This window comes from Candoia aspera, chromosome 2 (genome assembly GCF_035149785.1).
Source record: "Candoia aspera isolate rCanAsp1 chromosome 2, rCanAsp1.hap2, whole genome shotgun sequence".
NCBI classification, from domain to species: Eukaryota; Metazoa; Chordata; class Lepidosauria; order Squamata; family Boidae; genus Candoia; species Candoia aspera.
The window spans coordinates 98,717,489-98,735,833 of NC_086154.1; the positions used below are offsets into that span (position 1 = coordinate 98,717,489).

The window sequence follows — 18,345 nt, forward strand, 5'->3', positions numbered from 1 at the left end:
CCATGAACAATCATCAAATACAACCCCCAAAATGATGTACACAAATATGTGAATTAGGATATTGACTGCATCTTGTTAGAAGTGAGATACTAGACTGAAAGGGGAGATCTGTTCTTATGCACTAATATCTTTAACTCCTTCTGCACCACAGCACAGGATCATAATGATAACAATGTGAAATTGGAAAAATTCAACAGAGTAGCATGCATAACTACATTTTTGCTTTTAAGTAGTTATTTTAATTTTAAACTCACTATATAAGAAGCCATTTTTTTGAAACTTAGTTTGGGCTTACATTCAAATTAGTCTCTGTTCCAAACCATGTACTGTACATCTATCTGCTTTACATACATACATATTCATCACACTTTTCCCTTCCAGGGTAATCAACATTATAAGAAAAGAAGGCAGATCAGCAATTGAAAGACATGAGATAAAAGAAAGGGAAATATAGCTAAATCTAGTTTACACCAAGGCCATTCACTATACCTCTCCATACCTTTCTACTGTTGCTTCTACCATGTCCATACACAGACTGCCTTTTATTCTTTAAACTTCCCAACACTTCTTCTAGACATATCTCATAATCTGCTAAATAGCAAAAATCCGGTCTGCACTACCCATGCCAGGCATTAAGCCACACTGCTTATTGCTCATTGTCACCTCTGATTCCTTTTCACTGAACACCTTCCCAAGCACATTTAACAAACCAATCCCACAGTAGTTTTTGCATTCGCTATTATGTTTCACTGCATAGGTAAACAATAACAGCATTATTCCAATTGTTGGGCACAGATACAGTCTTCACAAACATATATCCATGTTAATAAGTTGCACTGCTATTCCATAAGCAGACCACATCCATATTTTATAATTTCCTTAGCTATACCATCTACACTTGCAACCTTACAATTTTTCAACACTCTCACAGCATTTACAAATGCCTTCTAATTAAGCTTTTTTTGGACATTTAGAACATTCATTTTAATTTCACTCTTTGTTATATCACTATCATTCCCATAATACAAATCTCCAAAACTCGTCTTCCAGCATTTCATGATTTCAGGGGATTCCTTCAATGACTGCTTTACAAAAGTTCCTAAGGAATAATTGATGACTCCAGAATTCTTCCCTTTAGTTGAGAAAAGACCAACCAAAAAAACACAGAGACAACTAGTAAGTAAATACCGCCAGATACAGTAAACCACTATGTCAGAGACAGTCTACTGTATTCACCAAAGTTTTGTGCTGGCATTTGTAAATAGAAAACAAATTACATGTTACTATAGAATCAAAGGCAACCATAATTGAGGCAAACCACATCTTTGTTCCAAATATGTGACTCCTTCCTTAAAAGAAGGATGCTGTACTTGAGAAATTACCAGGACACAAGAACAAGCACTGCTCCAGGCTATGTGCCCCCAACCTCACAGTGAAAATGGGCAAGTGCCATAGCAGACTCTCTTCCAGAGAGAAGCTTCCAATATCTCTATTCTGGAATCAGGGTGGAGAACACCTTTGCAAGTTGATTCAAAGCAGAGAAACTGGTTTCAGAGTGTTCCCTAGAGGGTGGGACAGCAAGGGAACGTAGCCAAACTATGCTCCATGCAGAAGAACTCAGCCAAGTTACTGGGCAAAGTACTGCACAATCTAAGCACTGTCTTTTCCCCTCAAATATCATCACAATTATCCAACAAAATTTGGCCTCATTTCATATTGCAAGTTCCACTATGCTGTAACACATCCAACCATTTCCAAGTCCTAGATATAATTACAGTACTTCACATTTACAGCCTCCTTGGCTTCTTTCTTAAATTCAGCCACAGAAACCAAGATCTTATCTAAAACCCATTTTAGCTAAATACAGATTCCCCCCTTAAATTTAGATCTTTGCTTCCATTTCTAAAAACTGCTTATAACAACATCCACATTCCAAAATGAATCCAACAGAACTATAGGCATTTATAAATTTTTGAATTAACTCTACTTTTTTCATGTCAAGTTTCCAAAATGCTGATTCAATCTGTGTAGGCAGCAGAAATAGAGTGCTGACATGTCATTAACACCTCCAGCTTTCAACTTCTGTAAAGCGTCCTGAATTTCAAGATTTAGGCTGCTTGAAGCAGATATAATTTTGGGAAATCAAATAAGAACTGCTCCATGAACTTCCTATAAAGCTGTTCAATCTTGTTGACGTTCCATACTGAAGTAGAAATTTACCTGTAACCAATTAGGATAAGCATTCAAATTCTAAGCTCTGAATAACTTAAGGCCTCAAATAGATCAATTTGGCAAATATTCGGTACTGAAATAGGAATTATCTTACCTAGATTAACAATTTAAAGGGTGTTTGCCAAGCCCCTGCTTAAAATCTGTGATAGAGATGGCTGTGAAATCACTAGATAACCAGCGATCCAACATCACTTTTACGGATGAAGATGAATATTCTAGATATTAAGTAAAAATGTTGCTTTCTTCTTTTAAAAGTACTCTGCTTCACTATTATCAGTTTCTTAATCTGATTTGATATTAAAACATTCATTCTGGTTGCATCTCCATTAATTAGTGACAGATACCTTTAGTTTTGTCTATTCCCAACATTCTATTCCTATATGCTTATATACATGGAGATATCTCTATTCCTGCATGTGTATATACATGCAGATGTCTCAAAATCAAGAGCCTTTCCTTCCACGTTAGGAGTGCATTTTAAGTTCCTGAACATATATTTCCTTTGAAGTATGTTCATTTATTATCCTTATTTTAAAAACCTGGCAGCTTTACCAGCAGTTATGACCAATACTACTACTGTTTAACATTTAGATTTCTTAAATAAGGTGATTCCTTTAGGACTTAATATTTAAGTAACCCTCAAAGAATAGAGAGAAATAACAGGGTAAATAAAACAGCATTAATATAAATGCATATATTACTGGTGCATATTAATAAAGACAAAATAAATTACCATTTATTAATATGCAGGACTCACAAATATGTAGTAATTATTATTAGGAGTAATATATTACTATATATATTTACTTCCATTTATTAAGAACAAAATGAGAGAATAGTATTGTTTTAAATTATTTAGGCAGACTATTTAAGGAAATACAAAAATTCTTTTTCTCTATATATTCAGTCTATTTCATAATTATCATTCAAATCCTTACCAGCAGAGCTACAGCCTAGACAGCCTTGTTATTCTTTCTAATACGATAAGTTCATTATGACTGTGACTATATCCTAGGTCATTAAAGCATATGTGAGCAAAGGCCCTAGCTACACCATTATTATGATGCAAAGTAGGAAAGGGAAGTTTCAGGACTTCAGCTGCACTATTTTTATTTTACTTAAAAACAAATATTAAAAATGATGGCTAAATATCAACTGAGCTCATGCTGAACTGTTGCTCCCTGAGTTATCAAAGAAAAAGTAACAAACAATATACCTTGCTAGAGTAACTATACTTTTTTGATTCAGGGACTAATGGTCAATGACCTCCTCATGACAAGCAAAAGACACTACATGGAAATATAGGCAAAGGATGAGCTATCTTGTACACATCTGCATAGAACAGAGAGCTCATTAGGAACATTATGGCATGGGTTGAATATACTCTATAAGAATACCCACATTATTAAAATGTTAGTATCTCATACTAGCACATCTTTCATAAATATTCTGCTGCATGATCAAGGCTTCAAAGTCTTGAAGACTTCAAAGAATTTGGAATGATGACAGATAGAGGCGAACATTAATGATATGGTTAAAAATTGATGACAAGAGGAATCAAGAAAAAAAGCACTTGGCAGAATGCTGCCAAGGTTACCCCATACCTACTGGAAGCCCTATCAAATCTTTATTGGGAATCTTCCAGAAATAATTCTAGATATTTGCATGATTTTTGGCAAACAGATAATAAGCTTGATATTTAAAAGCTAAGTGACTGCACAAGTGGCAGACTGCCAACCCTTCTGCACTCAATTGTTAGGTTACATTTATTCAAGTATTTATTTACTTAATAGGACTTACATCCTGCTACAGTCAGAAAGGACTCAGAGACTGATGTATCCCTCTACAGTCAGAAATTAAAAACACTAAGCCACAAGAATAAATAACCAACCACCCCCCACCCTCCCAACAACCACATTAGCTGTAGCTAATGTATAGATGTCTAGTTCTGGCTACAGGTTGGGTCTGAAAAACATTAGGTTGATGCAAGGTACTGGCCAAAATGATATGGAAATTTGAAGTCAGAACCGCGTAGCTATTATCTTAGCTAAATAAGTGTAACTCGCCTTAGCATACCTGAAATGACCTCTGAAATGAAAGTGTGGGCCACTGTTTAATGGCTACTAGGATATACGCATTCTTCTTCAACTTCAGAAACAGCATAATTTATAAGAGAGGGAATCCTCCTTATGCCCAGCAATTCATGTTACAAAGCCAAGCAGAATTCAGTGAAAGCAGGATAACCCATAAGTAAGAGAAACAGAAATTTTCAACAATTTGGAAAGCTGTACAGAACACAAGAGAAAAATTAAAGTAAATCATACATTATATGATTTTCTGTTCACAGCTTCTTAGGAAAGACAGGAAAGTCGGTTTCCTCTGCTAGTCAGCTTTTGGGTGTAGCTACCAAGTTACATCAATACTTACACTACAATTAAAGGAAAACAAAGCTCAATCGTGAAACTAACCCTCCCATCAATGAGAACAGAGAGGTAACTTGCCAGTACATTCACCTACCCTACAAGTATGAGGAACAGCAATAGCTAAACAGACAGGCATCACGTGAGTCCCTTATATTCTGAATGTGGGTATTTAAGGGAGCCACTAATTAACCCCTCTTGATTTAACCTGATCGAACTGCCGGTAGTCCTAGGGCCATAACATCTGCTCAGAACTTACACCACGTATGCTCACTTTATTTTATCCATGTCCAGTCTCCCCGCCCCTCCCCCCCACAAAAGTGGGATGAGAAAAAAAAACTTAAAGTGCAGAAAAACCACACAATCCACAACTCCATTCATTGGACCTCCGATTCCTGGTTCTCGCCTTAACTGACAGTTCGCCCAGCAAGATGCCTCGCGTGCAACTGCACCTCATCGGATTGTGTATCCAAGCAACCCCGGCCGTGTTCTCGACATGTGCAAACACGGAGGAAGCTTGATCCCGCGGAGGGGGGTAGGGGAAGAGCGACGGATGCTCGGACGCCTGGGTCCCTCTGCGGCTCTTAACTCAGCCTCGCCAAAGTCTCCTTCGTGCCTGAAGCCCCTCCCGCTCCCGAAGTTCTCCACGAAACAATCCGCCTCTCTTCCCCTTTCCTTACCCCCGTCCGTTTCTTCTCCGGGCCCGTCCCTCAGCCGAACTACAGCCCAGCGCCGCTTGCCTGTCCCTCAAGAGAGGGCGGGACCTAAAACACCGCCTCCTTAACCAATTGAAGCGACGTCGCATTCTTCGTTGGCTAATCACCGCTTGCCTTCCCGAAGCGGAACATTCCTGGTCTTTATGGCAACTTCCCTCCTCCACCCTCTTCCCTCCCTTCGCCAAGGTGCCGGGAATGGGGCGGGATAGGGCGTGGAGCAGAAGCGCGAGAGAACGGGAAGTACCACCTTGGAAAAGGGGACAACGGAAAGTACCATCTAGGAAAATCATGGGGGTACTGTCTCACCCTAGGAAACATCATCACGACGTCCAGCTTGCGTTTGAGCTTGCACAGCCTTCTACTGGCCAATTCGGTCGCTACAGGCACCGGGCACCAATGGCAAAGCAGAAAGGCTAGCCAGGGTAAACCAGATAGCCCAGGAAGGACGCCTTGTCGGTACTTGGTGCTTATCGGGAGCGGGCTGTGGAGGAACAGGAACGCGCCGCAGATACAGCAATTTAATTTCGTTTTTACCTTTCCAGTAGGAGCCGGATCTGGCTTGTGAAACTGGGTATTTAGGATCTCCCTCGAAGCAGAACATAAAATAGCATTTCCCTCTTCTAATTTTTACTTATTTATTTATCAAATGTATAGGCCACCCCGATCTGCTACGATTCTGGACGGCTTACCAAATACGACGAGAAAAATAATATAAAAACACGAAAATCATCAAAAGTCCGGAAAAAAACAGCACTCATTTTAAAAACCAGAATACTGTGCAAGGGGTTTATCACCCAGTTTAACCCAAGGCCTGAGGATAACGACATGTTTATAACAAAACTTTTTTCACATCCGTCAGGAGTGGAGATCCTAGGTGGCCTTGAGCAGCCTCCTTACTATTGGGAGTCTTTATTATGCTGGAGAGTAGAATAATAACGCTTTAAATGAAGACATGCATATGTGTAACGGGCAGAAGGAATAACCCTGAGGAACAGAGGAAAAGCCACAACCAAGACAATAGATAAAAGAAATCTTGAGTCAGGGATAGGAATGTAATTTGAGAAAGGGGCTGGACATGCTCCTCCCTAGTTCTCATTAAGATGGAGGGAGGGAGGGGGAAGTGCATTCAGAGTTGCAAGATTCTGTACTATAACCTTAAAATAAAAGTAGTATTAGCATGTATGACTTTGGTTTCCTACTCTGGTTTACCTTGAAAGGATGACAATATGTCATGGTCCCAATAAATATTAGATTTGGGGAGGCAAAGAAAAAACCAGTGAAATCAATGGGCCTATGGCTGTTTAACCTGCATAGGATGGACCTGTAAGGCTAGGAGCACTGTCCTTGAAATAGGTTCCTTAACAATACATAGCTTCTGAGAAATTACTATTGTTTTTTCCAAGAACTTCAGGGTGGTATACGATGCATCTCTTAGCCCCTTTTCTTAAATCCATGTGCATTTGATAAAGTAGTTTAGGCTAACAAATAAGTTAACTAACTTTTGAGTGAGAACAGTTTGACAGCAACATTGGTTCATCGAGATGGCATTTGTTCCAACATAGCTCCATAAGCTTTTGCTCTTATTTTTGTTCCAGTATGGAGGTACAGGTAGTCCTCGGTTAATGACCACTCATTCAGCGACCATTCAAAGTTGTGATGGCACTGAATGAGTGGTACTTACCACCGGTCCTTGAAATTCTGGCCGTTGTAGCACCCCCCACAATCACGTGATCGCAATTTGGGCACTTGGCAACCAGCTTGCACTTATAATGGTTGCAGCATCCTGCAGTCAACGTTTCCTGCCATCTTCCCACAAGCAAAGCCAATGGGGAAGCCAGCAGGAAAGGTCACAAGTTGCTCCTGTAAGTTGCTCCTGCCGCTTTTTCTCCTGAGGAGCCCGCTACAGAGTACAAGATTCCAGGGATCTTGTACTCCACAGTGCCTGGCCATCTGCAGCACCCCCTGCCCGCACTCTGCCTGGCTGCGCTTGCACTGCAGCACCCCCTCCCTTGCCCGTCTGCAGTTGCGTGGTGCTGCAGCACCCCCACCCCGCCTGCCTGCACTCTTGCTGCAGCACACACACCCCCCCCCCCGCCAGCACACATAGCACCACAGCACCTGCCCAGCCACACTCCATACCACTCACCTGCCCACCGGTCTGTTTGCAAGCTGCTCAGGACTTGCAACTTCCTGCCGGCTTCCCCATTGACTTTGCTTGTTGGAAGCCGGCAGGAAGTTGCAAGCTGTGGTTGTGTGAGGTCTTTGCTTAATGACTGATCCTCGCTTAATGATGACAACAGGGACTGATGGAATTGCTGTCGCTAAGTGATGTGGTCATGTGACATCGTGTTTTACAACCACATCATTTAGCAACGGCAATCCTGGCACTCCCCATTGCCATTGTTAAGTGAGGACTATCTGTATAGAAACGAACACTTGGAAGTGGTAGGCCATCTACCATTGCTACTTTGTAGAGTTGCACGTACAGATTAGGCACCCTTGGTCACATACATATTTCAGTGAATTCTAAGTAAACAGCTTTCTGCAACTTTGAATGCATACTTACTATTGTACATATGTACTGTTTAGAGAAAGTAGTAAAAATGGCAGGTGCAAAAGTTTGGACACCTTTTCTGCCTGTACTGTGGAATATCTTCTTTGGCAGAAATAAGAGTTTCCAAATGTTTCCTGTAGTCATCCTATTTTGTTTTTGGATTTTTTCTTTTCCACCCTTCCTTGCAGAAATCAACTGTCTCAGAAACAGTTTTAGGTCTCCTCGCCTGCCCTGCATCTTTGAAATCTCCCCATTGTTGTTGTTGTTTATACGTTTAGTCACCTCCGACTCTTCATGACTTCATGGACCAGCCCACGCCAGAGCTTCCTGTCGGTCGTCAACACCCCCAAGCTCCCCCAGGGATGAATCCATCACCTCTAGAATATCATCTATCCATCTTGCCCTTGGTCGGCCCCTCTTCCTTTTGCCCTCCACTCTCCCTAGCATCAGCATCTTCTCCAGGGTGTCCTGTCTTCTCATTATGTGGCCAAAGTATTTCAGTTTTGCCTTTTATATCATTCCCTCAAGTGAGCAGTCTGGCTTTATTTCCTGGAGGATGGACTGGTTTGATCTTCTTGCAGTCCAAGGCACTCTCAGAATTTTCCTCCAACACCACATTTCAAAAGCATCAATCTTCCTTCTCTCAGCCTTCCTTATGGTCCAGCTCTCGCAGCCATATGTTACTACAGGGAACACCATTGCTTTAACTATGCGGACCTTGGTTGTACAAGGTAACGATCCTCTGCTGAAGCCTGCCCTGCATCTTTGAAATCTCCCCATATATTTCCAATATATTCAAGTCTGGGGATCCTGAAGATCACTCCAAACTTTTACCTTTCTTTTCTGTAAATACTTTGTGGTCGATCTGCAGGTATGTTTTGGATTATTGCCTTGCTGAAATAGCTTTGCTTTCTCTAGTGATTGTGGGGCTTCTAAAATACGTTGAACCCATTCTTCCTTCTTCCCACATAATATATTTATTTTCTATCCTGCCTTTCTTATTTTTATAAATACCTCAAGGCAGCGAACATACCTCATATACCTTCCTCCTCCTATTTTCCCCACAACAGCAACCCTGTGAGGTGAGTTGGGCTGAGAGAGAATGATTGGCCCAGGGTCACCCAGCCAGCTTTCATGCCTAAGGCGGGACTAGAGCTCAGAGTCTCCTAGTTTCTAGCCCGTCACCTTAACCACTAGACCAAACTGGCTCTGCACCACTGGCTGCCACATAACCCCAAATCATAATAGAGCCACCTCCACTCTTAAATGTTGGCAAGCTGATTTTTTTTTCTTCAAATGCTTCATTCCTTTTTCTCCAAATATATCTATGTCATTGTCACTTCAGAGTTCAACTTGTTTTCTTGGTGCAAAGCACTTTGTTCCAAAATGTTTCAGGTTTACCTTGAATTTTTTTTATATACTTGAGATTATTTTTATTACGAAGTCAAAGTTTTCTTACAATTGTCTCAGAGATCCTAAGTGTATAAGCAACCATGTGCTGTAGACCTGTGGATAACTATTCCTCTTCAGCTAAACCTTCAAGCACATCATTTCCAGTGATCTGTGGGTTCTGTTTTGTAGATCTGACCATGTGCAGTTCTAACGGAAATATGTTTTGATCTTCAAGTTTCAAAAAAAAAAAGAAAAAAGAAATCCAGAAGCAGGATCTAAGTTGGCTACCGGAAATGTTTGGAAGCTGTTATTTCTAGCAAAGGAAATTCTACAAAGAACTGGTACAAAATGCATCCAAAGCTTTACACCTGCCATATTGTTTTCTTTGAATCTGTAAACAATGGCACATGAATAAGTATGCATTCCAATTTGCAGAAATATGTCATGTGCAACTTCGTACCATGCAGAGATTATTCCAACTTTGGTTCACTTTGGGATCAATTGAAACACACTACTTGACAAGAGTGCCTAAATATTTATATTCAATTGTATATATACAACAAATCAGCCATTTTTATTTAAAGTGGATTGAATGCAACACTGAAATTTCCACATTTATGGTTTTAGCTTGCTGTTGATAAAAAAAAGTCTTTTGAAACCATGGTCTAGTATAATCTAGAATTATAAACCTACAGAAACCATAGTTCTCTTAAATTCATAGAAATTAGAATGTAGCCAATGGGGGGGAATGAGATCTAGACAGGTATATTACTATTGCTCTACATCATGTAGCAGGTCACATTTTGGAAAGTCCTTCCCCTTTTCCACTCAGAATGTACATAGACATATGATTCTACACCAACTTGTTTATACCAAATGAATACCAGATAATATTAAACATTATTATCATCTATTGCCTCATTCTGTTCCATGAGTAAGCCAGGGGCGTTGAATTGTTTGCTTATATGTTTTTCTGTATAATAAAATAGCAAGCATTTTCTTAGCTTTGCAAGTACAAAGAGTCACACACACAAAAATACAGCTTAACACCTAAAACTGAGTAACAAACCTAATATTTTTAATGCTTAGATGCACAACTAGAAAGCTTGGGAAAATGTTCTCATATGGGCTGGAACTGCCAGTAAGTCTGTCTGAAGGAAAAAAACACAATCCTGTAACTACAGTGATACCACTGAAAAGCTCTTTCTAGTAGCCATTTATGTAACTTGACAGTTGAACTGAGAGATTTCAGATGATTTCAGTAGCCAAGCAGAGAAACATGGGAATAGCGAGCCTTCCAATAACCTGATATCCAGGAAATTTAGGACTCTAAAGGTTAATACCAGGACTTTGAATTGGGCAGGATGTTTTGGCCAATAAGTACTGATAGCTTTAACTACATGAGATTGTTCAGGATGCAGAATAATAAACTGCACACATACTGTACTAGGAATGAGTTGGAGTTAGCTTGACAACTTGTTGGAACCTGTTATTTTGTATGGCTTTGATTTCAGATGTTTAATCCTACTTAAGTCTTTTTCCCTTTTTCATTGGGAATGCTTCCTGTAATGACAAGTCACATGCAAATTATTTTTTGCACATAGCTGTCATGTGTGGTCATTGTACTTAACAGTAAAATCAACAATGTAATTCAGGCACTTCAGCTTGTTTGTGTGCATGCAGTCACATTTGGCATAAAAGTCTATACACACAGTTGAAGTGTATATACTTGAAACCACCATTTACAGGAATATGTATTTGTTTTGATATGCCCAAAGTGATTTCCCATGGCTTTTAAATGCTGTTGTGCAAATTCTTTTTCTACACATACCTTTCATTTCCAGTTTACGAAGCATTAAGATTTATTTATTATTATTCAAATTTTGCTACTGCCCATCTCCCCCAAAAGATTTATGGCATACATCCCTACCAATCTAGCCCTCAAAAATTCTGAACCAGATTTAGCACAAGCTTCAAGACCCTTGACAGTGATACCCCACACACCAGTAGGTATAAAATAATAGCTAAATAACTTCCTTATTACAGCTCAGTTTCTAGTCTAAATAAAAGCTATTGGGCATGGTACCATATTGGCTGCTTTGAAAAATTAAGAAGAATTAGACCTGGTTAATACTTCGATGGAAGACCACCAGGAAACCACATGGCTATAGGCTAGACTGAAAAACAAAACCAAACAAAGAAATGTAGGGCAGTGGCAAATAACTTCCCTACTGTTGTTAAGCAACTACACATTCATGTAGTCACCTGGAGTTAAATTCAAATTGGAGACATCCCACTGAAGAATCTGGCATAGCAGAAAGGACTCTTGGGTAGGATGACCTGTTTACAGGACGATCTGTATCAAAGAAATACTGTACACCCACAAACAGCTGACATAATTCTTGCTTAAGCACCATTTAGATAAGTTAGTACAGGTAGTCCTGTTTAGTGACCAAAGTTATGATGGTGCTGAAAAAGTAACTTTATGGCTGGTCCTTGCACTTATGACCAACTTAATGTCCCACAGTCACATGATCATCATTTGTGCACTTCACAGCTGGCTTCTGACAAGCAGTCAATGGAGAAGCTGGCAGTAAAATTGCAAGTCACAGTCACATGTCTCGCTTAATAACCATGGGTGATTTGTTTAATGACCATGGCAGAAATGAAGTAAGTTTGTCGCTATGATGTGATGTCTCACTTAAGGACATCTCCCAATTGTGGTTGTTAAGTTAGGACTAGCTGTATTCCCGTGAAACCAAGCTGAGAGAAGAGTACTCACATAAAGGGGGTTTGTAAACAATACTGCCTATAAATACGTAGAAAATGCAAAATACTCTGCGTAAATGCTAAGCATTATTTGCATGCAGCCCTCAAAACCAGAGGGGAACATACTGTTTTCAAAAGAACTGGTAAAGGAAATAAAGTAAGCCTGTCAGAGATGAGAACTACTTTTAATATAAAAAGAAATTCGATCAGTATAAGGGCATCCTCCCACTTCAAAATAGATTGCTTTCTGTGCCTGAGGAAATCAGTTAATTCAGTTTGAGAATAACTTGGGCAGGCTTGAAAAATACGGCTAAGGAGAATTTAAAAGCGAAGCAGCTTATTTTAACTCCCTAGTCCACTTTTTGGTGTTTTTTTTAATATTTATATGATGGAAGTATTGTTGTACCTACAGTAGCTGTACATCCTATGTCAGCTGGAAGACCAACATGAGCTTGTACAGTAATTTCTCTCAGAGCAAGAATCTATCAAGTCAATTAAATACCAAAAAGTTCACATTTTGTTAAAGATATAATGCAACATATATCACCTTAAGGAAGAAACACAAGATTATTTTACTTTGATATCCAATATATGACCACACCTTGGAATTTATATTTATTAAACCCTTACAAACAAGGAGTGTGCATGACATACAGCACTTTCAGTATTAGAATGTTAGCAGTCTAAGAATGACAATGTGTCCTCCCCCAAACTAGGTCAAGTCTTTTAGATTAGCAATAATATGAGAAAGCCATCTCATTGGAGATATTAAACAATATATGTTTTTGGAAGAATTGGCTAGATTTCTCAACCATTTCTACTGCTTTTCTCCAATAATGGTACCCTAATCCTCCCAAAGGATCAGAGAGCCTGGTAGAATCTCTGTTCAAAGCATTTGGCAGCACAAAATCTGCATGCTTCGTTAGATAGCTTTATCTGTATTCTAACTAAAGAGCATTTCTCTGTATCCTTGGTTATGCAATAATTAGAGATTTCATCTTCAAACTAAACAAAAAAAATATTTGGTATTTTCCTTAAAAAAATACAGCTTAGAATTGCAGCAATGTCTTTTTCTACGACAGAAAGCAGTGACAATTCATATGTAGCTTTAAATATTTTCTGCTTTGTCAATTTGCATCAATCATCAGGTGTAATTAGGCATTTACCAAATTTTGAATATTTAGTCATAGGAGGGAAAAATGCAAAACAAATATTGTAAACATATGTATCAATACGCAAGACTCCAAAGTCTGTTTATTGAACAAAGTTTTCAACTATAAATTTGAAAGACTTGACACATTCAGTTCTTTTAGACCAGGTCCTCTACCAGGATATATAAATATGTCTGTATAGAAAAAAATTATCCGACAAATCTGTAAGTCTCTTTACATGCTTTCCTATAATTTTTTTTGCATGCTTTCAAGAGCTACCAGGTTTTAGAAAAAGCCCTATTCCATTCAACTTTCTGAAGGAGGGCAAGTTATTTTTATGGCCATGTTTAAGAATATCTTCTTTCCAGATACCAGCATTTGGTACTATTTATGGAGTAATGCGGGAATATCAAGGAAGCTGGAAATCTGAATATTAAAGGTAGCCTAACCCTTCAGTAAATAATGTAAAAGACAAAGACAACACAGTACAACAAAGACGAGAGATTGAAGATGTTTACTTCTGAAGTCCAGTTTAGATTTTAGTCTCATTCTTTCTAATGAGAATCTGTACGGGCATGCCCTGACTAGGGCTTGTCAAATAGGTGACGCAGAAATCATGACTGGTTGCCATACTCAAGATTCAAGTTCTGAGATGTTTTCCTGTTTCTGTCAGTAACTGCAGTTATAAATGCTTCGAGCAAAGGCAATCTGGGTCTAAAGTCATTTAGCAGTGCAATACTCATTTTTCAAGATCTGGAGTGTTTGCAACTTTTTGAAACATAAAGTTACTCTCATATCCACTGCCAAAATAGACCCTGAAATCTTGATTCCAGTCTGTAACCCTCCATAACAGAGGTAGTGCAGTCCACTTCTGCCAGTCTTATTATATTGGCAAGATCTGTTCTAGGACACTTTTGGAAGACTGAGGAATTCTGTCTGGAAATCTTACATCAAATTCAATAATAAGATCCCCTCGCTGGTTTGGATTCTTGGGAAATGGAAGGCCTTCTCCAGGAATTCTTCGCTTCATGCCAGGTTTAATTACATCTTTGAATATCATTGGTATGGATCTACCATCTAATGTTGGTGTATTCACAGTGCAGCCACACAGAGCCTGAATACAAAAATAAACCAGATAAATTAGTACATTTTTTTGTGAGAAAAACTAGGGAACATTTTATTTTCTCTCATCTGACAATGACTTTAAACTCCAGTTAATTAGATTTCATGATGACAAGAGAGGGCAGTGTAAAAATACGATAAATAAAATACTGATAAAATGAATGCCACACATATAGCAATATACTTAAACGTTTTTCCTTTTTCAAACGTTTTCCAACATTTTCACACTACTAGAGCTGTATGAAGTGTTCCATAACGCTGTCACAGTGACTTGATAGTATATATTCTTAGTGGCTATTTAAAGTTGCAGGAAATAAATTCATATAGTTACATACGGATTATCCAAATTAAACTTTAATCTATTTCAAAATGCAGTAATTCAGACATTTTGTTATCCACTTCAAGTGACAAACCTAGCATTTTAACTTACCTCACGGAGGCTGATCTTAGCTGGGTATACTATATCAGACCCATCTCTCTTAAAAATGTTGTGTGGCTTGTCCTTTAGAACAAAGACAATATCAGCTGGAATGTTGGTTGGTGTTTGGTCTCCTTCTTTGGGGAATGTAATCTTAGTTCCTTCTTTCCACCCTCGTTTTACTTCTATTGTTAAAATCTTATCTTCACTGCGTGTGCTTTTCCCATCTGGATTGAGACGCTTGTGTGAAATTTTCATTTTCTTGGTGCAACCCGTGTAAATTTCCTCCAAGGACACCCTCAACTCATGGATGATTGGAGGATCTTGTTTCTTGCGGATGTTTTCATGTCCTCCACGACTACGAGTAAAGCCAATGTTGCCAAAGTTTTGAAAAGTTGAAAAAGGGTCATCAACATCCATGTCCTCATCTCCATTCCTCTGAACAAAAAAGGTATCAAAAGGATTCCGCCCACCAAAGAACTCCGCAAACATGGCATGAGGATCTCCATGAAAGGTATAAGTGAATGAAGTACCATTAGGACCTCCTCCACTACAACTGGGACCACCTCCTTTTAATCCTGAAATATAGAAAACATACAATACGCATCTTTAATGTCTCATGTTACATTATGTGTTCCATTTCCAATACTCTCTTCAGTATTATTTTTATTTTGAGAATGTCAGATAAGGCTCATCTTAGAACTGCCTCAACTTTTCACCTCCATTTTTTTCTCCCATGAATTCCCTTTTTCATTGTGTTCATAATTCTACCATACAAAATCAGCAAAACAAAACACAACCTTTTCCAGTGTTTCACACTCTGTAGCAATATCCTGAACTGAATAATGTTATTGCAGATATAACACAGGTTATAGTTCATTTTACCTCACCTGGTTAAACCAATAGGTATCTTTTGAGAAATATGAAAAAACAGTTCAGCAGCAAATGAAAGTAACATCGGAAAGGACACTTTAGCATAAGAATATACTAGAATATTCTAGCTACTACTAGAAGACTTTGCAGGAAAGGCTCCACCTATCTTAGACAGCTCATCATGCAGCCCAAATATAGGCAGCGAATACATATTTTAGAGAAAAATCACGAAGCATTTACTATGAATATAAGTAAGCAAGACAACAGAAGCCAGTATCAAAAAGCTATCCCAAATCCTGTACAAATTGTATAGTAAGTTAAGGGCTTCTGTTTTAAATGTTATGTCTATTAATATGCCAGACATGAAATACTGTTCTTTAAAACATACATGCCACAAACTATAAAGCTGCCAGAATGTATACACTCTAAGCAGCCTTTATTACTGTAAATAAATACTATCAGATCATTAGAAACAGGATCTAGACAAATCCTGCATTTTAACATACTATTTTGTACTTTCTTTCCTGCCTGAGGCATTTCCACCTAGCTTCAAAGTAAGCTTCCTAGACAGGAAGAACCTGTAAAGTAATGGAGGATTTTTGAGGAGTGACCTTAATACAATCAGAACAATTCAAAGATGGCAACTCATCTGGCCAGTTTCCAGAATGGAGAGTAAAAGAACTTGTTTTCCTGTTCTCCCCTATTTTGCCCTCCCTTCCCTTTACTTAGGGAACTAGTCCCAACAGATTAGTCGTTTTCCACAGCTGCTGGGAAAAGATTTATTAACAGGACCTAAAAGCTAGATCTGACAATCAATTATAATAGTAGCAACCTTGAAAGTTAGGAGCTATCTTTTCAGGGTGGGTGCAAGATATTAGCAACCAAGAGAAATAACCGGATATAATTTTTAATCTGTCAGAGCAACTACAGCCGAAGGAGGGAGGAGACTCTTTGGATTTACTAAATTTTAAAGATAAAATATTTCAAAGTTGAAAACATTTCTTCAAGTCCTCTGCCCGAGTACGGTTGTTTCATTTTTGAAGTTTCACTTTTAAATTTCATTCGTTTTCGAGAGAGAAACGCAACAGGGAGGTGCTTTACTTCTGCATCCCTAAACACCACAAAACCAGGAATTCTTGTTTTTTTCCCCCTTGCGTCCTGGGATTTAGACTGTGAGCCAGGTTATTTCACTCTCTCCCTTAGAGAACGTGGCGAAGACAACACTGTAAGGCAGTTTCTCCAGTCTCGGTTAAGTATAAACAAACTAGATCCCCCGTAAATTCGGATGAGCGAGAACGTGTCTTACTGATACCCCCACCTCCCTGATGCATTGCAGACTCGATTCTCTTTCGCCCGTTCACACGACTTCCCGCTCCCTTCCTCGGCCCGGCCCCAGCACCTCCCCCAGGCACGCACCTTCCTCGCCGAACTTGTCGAAGATCTCGCGCTTCTTCGGGTCGCTCAGCACGTCGTACGCCTCGGCGATCTCTTTGAAGCGCTCCTCGGCTCCAGGGTCCTTATTCTTGTCAGGATGATAGCGCAGCGCCTGCTTACGATACGCCTTCTTAATGTCATCTTCGCTAGCTCCGCGGGCCAGGCCCAGGATACGGTAATAATCTTTCCCCATCGCCGTTCACAAAACCCTCAGTAGCAGACACCCCTCGCCCGCCCGCTCAAGCTGTAATTTAGAAGAAGGCGCTTCCCCCTGCCAGGTTTATATGGCGGGCGGAGGAATCTTCCAGAGCTTGCCACAACATTCTCCGCCCAAAGCCCGCCTCTCCATTCTGCTTTCTCCAATTGCAGCCAAGCCTTTCGAACGCTGCCCCGATGAAGATGCGGTGTGCGTCACACATGGGGAAGTAACGGTTGTTGAGAGCCCGCCTCCTAATTTAATAGCGAAGGAGATAAGCAATTGCTATTCTGTCAACGGTTGTTGTCCTTTAGAGTTCTAGATGCGGACGGCTTGTCATCAGGCGCGGGCGAATCGGGAGACGTCACGGGAGGCTCGCGCTAGAGGTGTGAACGAGATGGGACTGGGGCAGCGACTGCTGCTGCAGCTCTTATATTAACATCGTGCTCGAGAACGTTGAACCCCTCCGGTCATTGCTGTTCAATTAATTAAGAGGAAGCAACTCCACCCACAAACCGACGTGTCCTTGAATCTTAAGTCAGCCAAGATATAGAGAACCTTGTAACAGAGTTTCATTGCAGTTTCGCTTCCCTTATGCCAGTTTCCCCAACCTAGTGCCCGATGAATGGAATTTAGTTAGGGAATTAGGGAAGTTGGAAATCGAACACATTGGGGAGCAGCAACTGGAAAAGCTGTCCTTTTCAGTTGTAAACAGGAGGATGCATGTGCTCCACTGGATGGTTATGACAATGGCCAAATATACACAAGAACAGTTTTGAAATATTGTTACAAATGTCATTTATGAATATGGGCAGAAGCCTGTATTGTTCTGAGACTGCCATTTCATCACTAGTGATTAGCAGAGTCACGCCCCCCCATCTTTGTGATAATATAAAGTCTGACTTCAGTAATGCCATGTCTGTAGAGTGACAGTTGTAGCTATAAGACTCAGTAGACGCAGTACAGTACTTGACTGATGAGGAAGTGGCCATTAACAACATGGACATTCACAGCTATGCTGTATGCTAAGCTGCAGATTTACATATGCCAGCCAGCTGGTGACCAAAG

General features: G+C 39.8%; 2 protein-coding genes across 4 annotated transcripts in view; both read right to left on the reverse strand.

The window, feature by feature from the left end:
• GIPC1 (GIPC PDZ domain containing family member 1) overlaps positions 1–5,765 on the reverse strand; it is a 34,639-nt gene extending 28,874 nt beyond the window's left edge. Inside the window, exon 1 of one of the 3 annotated variants that reach the window (XM_063292537.1) lies at positions 5,675–5,765. The gene's annotated coding sequence lies outside the window, so the exon portion shown is untranslated. The other 2 variants (XM_063292534.1, XM_063292535.1) reach the window with 2 other exon arrangements.
• A 7,542-nt stretch (positions 5,766–13,307) lies between these two features.
• DNAJB1 (DnaJ heat shock protein family (Hsp40) member B1) lies at positions 13,308–17,901 on the reverse strand. The gene is made up of 3 exons (XM_063292538.1): positions 17,064–17,901; positions 14,787–15,352; positions 13,308–14,348 (listed from the first exon to the last, which is right to left on the reverse strand). The coding sequence occupies exons 1-3, from the start codon at positions 17,272–17,274 to the stop codon at positions 14,118–14,120; spliced, it is 1,008 nt and encodes a 335-aa protein (XP_063148608.1). The 5' UTR covers positions 17,275–17,901; the 3' UTR covers positions 13,308–14,117.
• Between the last annotated feature and the right edge of the window lie 444 nt (positions 17,902–18,345).